The sequence below is a fragment of the Lipotes vexillifer genome, unplaced genomic scaffold, assembly GCF_000442215.2.
Source record: "Lipotes vexillifer unplaced genomic scaffold, Lipotes_vexillifer_v1.1 scaffold238, whole genome shotgun sequence".
Classification (NCBI taxonomy): domain Eukaryota; kingdom Metazoa; phylum Chordata; class Mammalia; order Artiodactyla; family Lipotidae; genus Lipotes; species Lipotes vexillifer.
This window is the reverse complement of record NW_006785665.1, coordinates 1,695,540-1,699,880: the sequence shown is the minus strand read 5'-3', so window position 1 is coordinate 1,699,880 and position 4,341 is coordinate 1,695,540. Positions and strand designations below refer to the sequence as shown.

The following is a 4,341-nucleotide window of genomic DNA, read 5'->3' as shown; positions in this document are numbered from 1 at the left end:
CCTGCTGAATAGCATTTGATGTCGAAAGGGTGCCTCCATTTCGGCTCTCACTTCCCTCCTGCCTCCCTCTGTTTCAACACCTTCCTCCAGACCATGTTCTCCCTAAGGTCCCAGAAAGGACTAAAGTCCATGAGGCCGGCTGCCCTGGAGACTTCCTGTTCTGTCAGCCCCTTCAGAGGGCCAGAGGATGGCAGCTTCTGAAAGAACTTTACTCCCTCCAGGGTGACATGACCTTGCGGTAGACCCCAGAAGTGAAGCCCCAGGATGACAGAACCTGAGACCCTGGCCCTGCTGGAAGTGAAGGGGCCGGAGGCCCTGGAGAAGAGCCCACCCCAGGCTTTGGTCCCCAATGGCCGGAAGCTGGAAGGGGAAGATGGGGTTGAGTCCCCTGGAGCTGAGTCCTCCAGAGCGGGATCTTCAGCTGGGTCTCCCATAGCCGGAGAGGGGACGGAGGATGGTCTAGACAGCACAGTAAGTGAGGCTGCCACCTTGCCCTGGGGGACTGGCCCCCAGCCCAGTGCCCCGTTCTCAGATCCCCCTGGCTGGAGGAACATTGAGCCTGAGCCCCTTAAGTCAGAGCCACCCACCAAGCTAGAGGTGTTGCCCGAAGACGACGCCAGCCTGCTGCCCGAGAAGGTGGCCCGGGCCTTCGTGCCCATCGACCTACAGTGCATTGAGCGGCGGCCCCAGGAAGACCTCATCGTGTGCTGTGAGGCCAGTGAGGGTGAGCGCCGCCAGACCTTCCTGCCCACCCGGGCCACCCACCCTGAGCCCCCGGAGCGCAAGTGGGCCGAGGCAGTGGTGAGGCCGCCTGGGTACTCCTGTGGGTGCTGCAGGGGACACGGAGGCCATGAGGGGCTGAGGGCCATAGCCTCGGTGGGAGCCGCCCTCATCCTCTTCCCCTGCCTGCTCTATGGGGCATATGCCTTCCTGCCCTTCGATGCCCCGCGCCTGCCGACCATGAGTTCCCGCCTCATCTACACGCTGCGCTGCGGGGTCTTTGCCACCTTCCCCATTGTACTGGGTGAGCCTGGGCCCTGCAAGAAGGGAGGGGGCATGTGGGAGCTCGGCTGGAGGGCAGGGCCTGCCTGGCTTGGGGAGCAGGAGAGTTTCCCTTCACTAGACCTGGACCCTCAGGGCCTCCCACACCCTGTCACCCCTGTGTGCCCACCTCCTCCTAGGACCACCTCAGCCCCACCCACGGTGCAGAGCCCATGCCCATGAGCTCTCTGCTACGAACCCTGCCTCCAGCTTCCTGCCTGCCGCTCCTCTCCTGACCCTACGTGTCCTCCAACCCTACCCAGGGATCCTGGTGTACGGCCTGAGCCTGTTGTGCTTTTCTGCCCTGCGGCCCTTTGGGGAGCCACGGCGGGAGGTGGAGATCCACCGGCAATACGTGGCCCAGTCAGTCCAGCTCTTCATCCTCTACTTCTTCAACCTGGCCGTGCTTTCCACCTACCTGCCCCAAGACACCCTCAAACTGCTCCCTCTGCTCACTGGTCTCTTCGCCATCTCCAGGTGAGCTGGGGCTGGGGGTGGGGCAGAGGGAGGTGCTGGTGCTCAAGAGGCCCAGGCATCTGAATGTCTGGAGAGCCAGGGAGATTTCTGGATTCTGCATCAGCCCAAATGTGCACCCCGGAAAGTTGAGTCACTTTCTTCCTTGCACTTTACCTCACCTGGTAGCAGGTGATCAGCTCATATGTCTTTCATAAGATACATGTATCAACCTAGAACTGGAAAGGCTTTCAGGTGTCACCTAGACCAACCTCCCACCCATTGCAGCCACTCCTCTGTGGCACTCTGGTCAGGTGGCCATTGGCTGAACATTGGTTGAACAGCCCCTGTGACCAAGTGCTTAGTTCTTTATAAGGCAGTCTTATTTCATTTTTCAGAAGTCCTAATTATTAGAAAGTCCTTTTTTATATTGTGCTAAAAACTGCTGCCCTGACTCTGACCTCTGTAATTGCCCAGACAAATTCAGATCTTTGAAAACAGCTCTCAATTTCCCCACTCCAACACTCTGCTTCTCCAGTGTTTACTTTGCTAAATGGCCCTGGTCCCTTCACTATCCTGTGTCCTTCCCTCTAGGCAGGAAATTCTCCTGCTTGACAGATGGGAGGGATGGGGGCTGGTCAAGGGTATTGTCCTGTTCATACAAGCCAACGCCACATAGGTCTCATGGCAGCCTCATTACCCTGCTTTCATTTAGAATTCGTAGGCACCTGAAATCCTTAGGGGTGTTTTCATGTGACCTACTGTTAACCCAGAAGGCACCTTGGAATTTCTGAAGCCAAATGCAGGCCTTTCCATTTTTTCCCCTAATACATTTCCTTTTGTTATTTTCCATATAGCATTGCAGGCAGCTTTAACTGCTAAAGCATTCCTCTTATTTAGCTTAAATCTGTCTTCCTGTCACTTCTGACTGTAGTCTAGTGGTCATTTGTCCCACCAGCCTCCTGACCATCATGCAGCCCTGCAAGCTCTCCCAGTAGATGTTTCCCAAGATAAATATGTTCCTGCTCATGTAACTCAACCTCCCATCTCCCTCTCGGGGAATGCTGGTCTCAGACAGAAGTTGGTTTAAGCACCAAGAATCATCAGGGAGCTAAAGGACCAGCAATCGTCTGGTCCATCTTACCCATTTTACAGAGAGAAAGTGACTACAGATTGGGAGAGAAGAGTCACATAGGTCAGTCAGCAGCAGAGGCAGGACTAGAACCCAGGTCCCTTCCTTCTCTCATCCCGGGTCCTTCTTCCCTACCATGGGCAAGTTACTTAAGTATTTTGTGCCTCAGTTTCGTCATCTGTAAAATGGAGTTATTGTGAAGATTAAGTTAGTTAATTCATGTAGAGTGCTTGCAACAGTCTAGTACTTGGTAAGTGTTCACTAAATGTGAACTTTTATGTTATTATTATGCTATGCTGCCTCCTGGTGCAGTAGAAAAGCAGCAGTTACTCTTTCCTCCATTTCCCAGGTAAAAAAAAATAGAGACATCACAATTTTGTAATAAGTGATCCTTCGTATATTAAGAGGAAGCTGCTGCCCTCCCGCCACTGAGGAGTGTATATTTTGAATGGATCTTCCAAGAGGGGAAATTTGGTTGTGCCTAGTCCATCCCTCTGGGCTTCAAGCTCTCTTGAAGCTGGGTTCCTTACTCTCTCCTTTCCCTGAGGGGCAGGAGATGGGGTGATGAACAGGCATGGGTTCAAACCATGGTTTTACTATTTCCCCAATGTGTGACTTTGGACCAGTCTTACTTAACCCTTTTGGAATCTTAGTTTCTTCATCTGCAAAAGGGGAAGTAAATACAATGGAATGTACTGCAGCTGTGAAATAACGAAGCTCTTTATATACTGATATAACACAATCTCCAAGATACATTAAATGAGGGGAAAAAATCAATGTGCAGAACAATCTCTATATTTAGTATGCTACCAAACTTCCAAAAAAAAAGGGAAAAGGAAAACATAAATCTTTTCGCTCATATGTACAGAAAACATCACGATGTACAAGAAACCATAATACTGGATGTCTGGGGTGGGAGTGGAACAGAGGTGAGGAGGTGAAGGACGAGAATAGGGTATATGGGAATCAGTAAAGGAAGACATTTTACTATACTCACTGGTACCTTTGAAGTTTGAACCATATAAATGTATACTGCCTACTCAAAATTTTTTAATTAAAATTTAAAAAGTAAACAAAGAGGGAGGTGAATAATATTCACACTTCATAGAGATGTGGGGGTCTAAATTAAATTAAACATTGCCCCTAAAGTAATTGGTACCATGCCTGGCACATGGTAAGTACATAAACACTGGCTGTCTTTAGAGGTATCAGTTTTACTGACCAACACCCATCTACTGCCTTCACTTTGTATTCTCCCCATCATCAGCCTGTTGCCAGTTAGCTCATGTACTCCCCTCAAGGAAAGCCCAATCTTTTCTTGCCTCCCAGGCTGATATACTGGCTGACCTTTGCTGTGGGCCGCTCCTTCCGAGGCTTTGGCTACGGCCTGACATTCCTGCCCCTGCTGTCCATGCTGGTGTGGAACCTCTACTATATGTTCGTGGTGGAGCCCGAACGCATGCTCACTGCCTCCGAGAGCCGCCTGGATTACCCTGACCACGCCCGCTCAGCCTCAGACTACAGGCCTCGCTCCTGGGGCTAAGCCGCTCCAACCCCTTGCTCCCAGCCCTGGTACCTGGGTGGGATGAACCCACCTACTGCCCCGACAGGGGTCCCATCCAATCAGAGCCTGGACTGTCCCCTGCTCTCCGAGTTGGGGCACTCCCCTTCACCTTTGGAGCCTGGGACAATTAGGCGGGAGGGACTCAGACATT

General features: G+C 52.0%; 1 protein-coding gene across 1 annotated transcript in view; it reads left to right on the top strand.

Annotated features, from left to right (window-relative positions):
* The window catches only part of TMEM79 (transmembrane protein 79), a 5,786-nt gene that overhangs the window by 779 nt on the left and 666 nt on the right, over nt 1-4,341 (top strand). Inside the window, exons 2-4 of the mRNA XM_007457896.1 lie at nt 222-1,024; nt 1,305-1,518; nt 3,956-4,341. The exon at nt 3,956-4,341 is cut by the window's right edge and continues 666 nt beyond it. Of these exons, the coding sequence (XP_007457958.1) occupies nt 265-1,024; nt 1,305-1,518; nt 3,956-4,169 (1,188 nt within the window). The 5' untranslated portion in view covers nt 222-264 and the 3' untranslated portion in view covers nt 4,170-4,341. The remainder of the gene's footprint in view (nt 1-221; nt 1,025-1,304; nt 1,519-3,955) is intronic.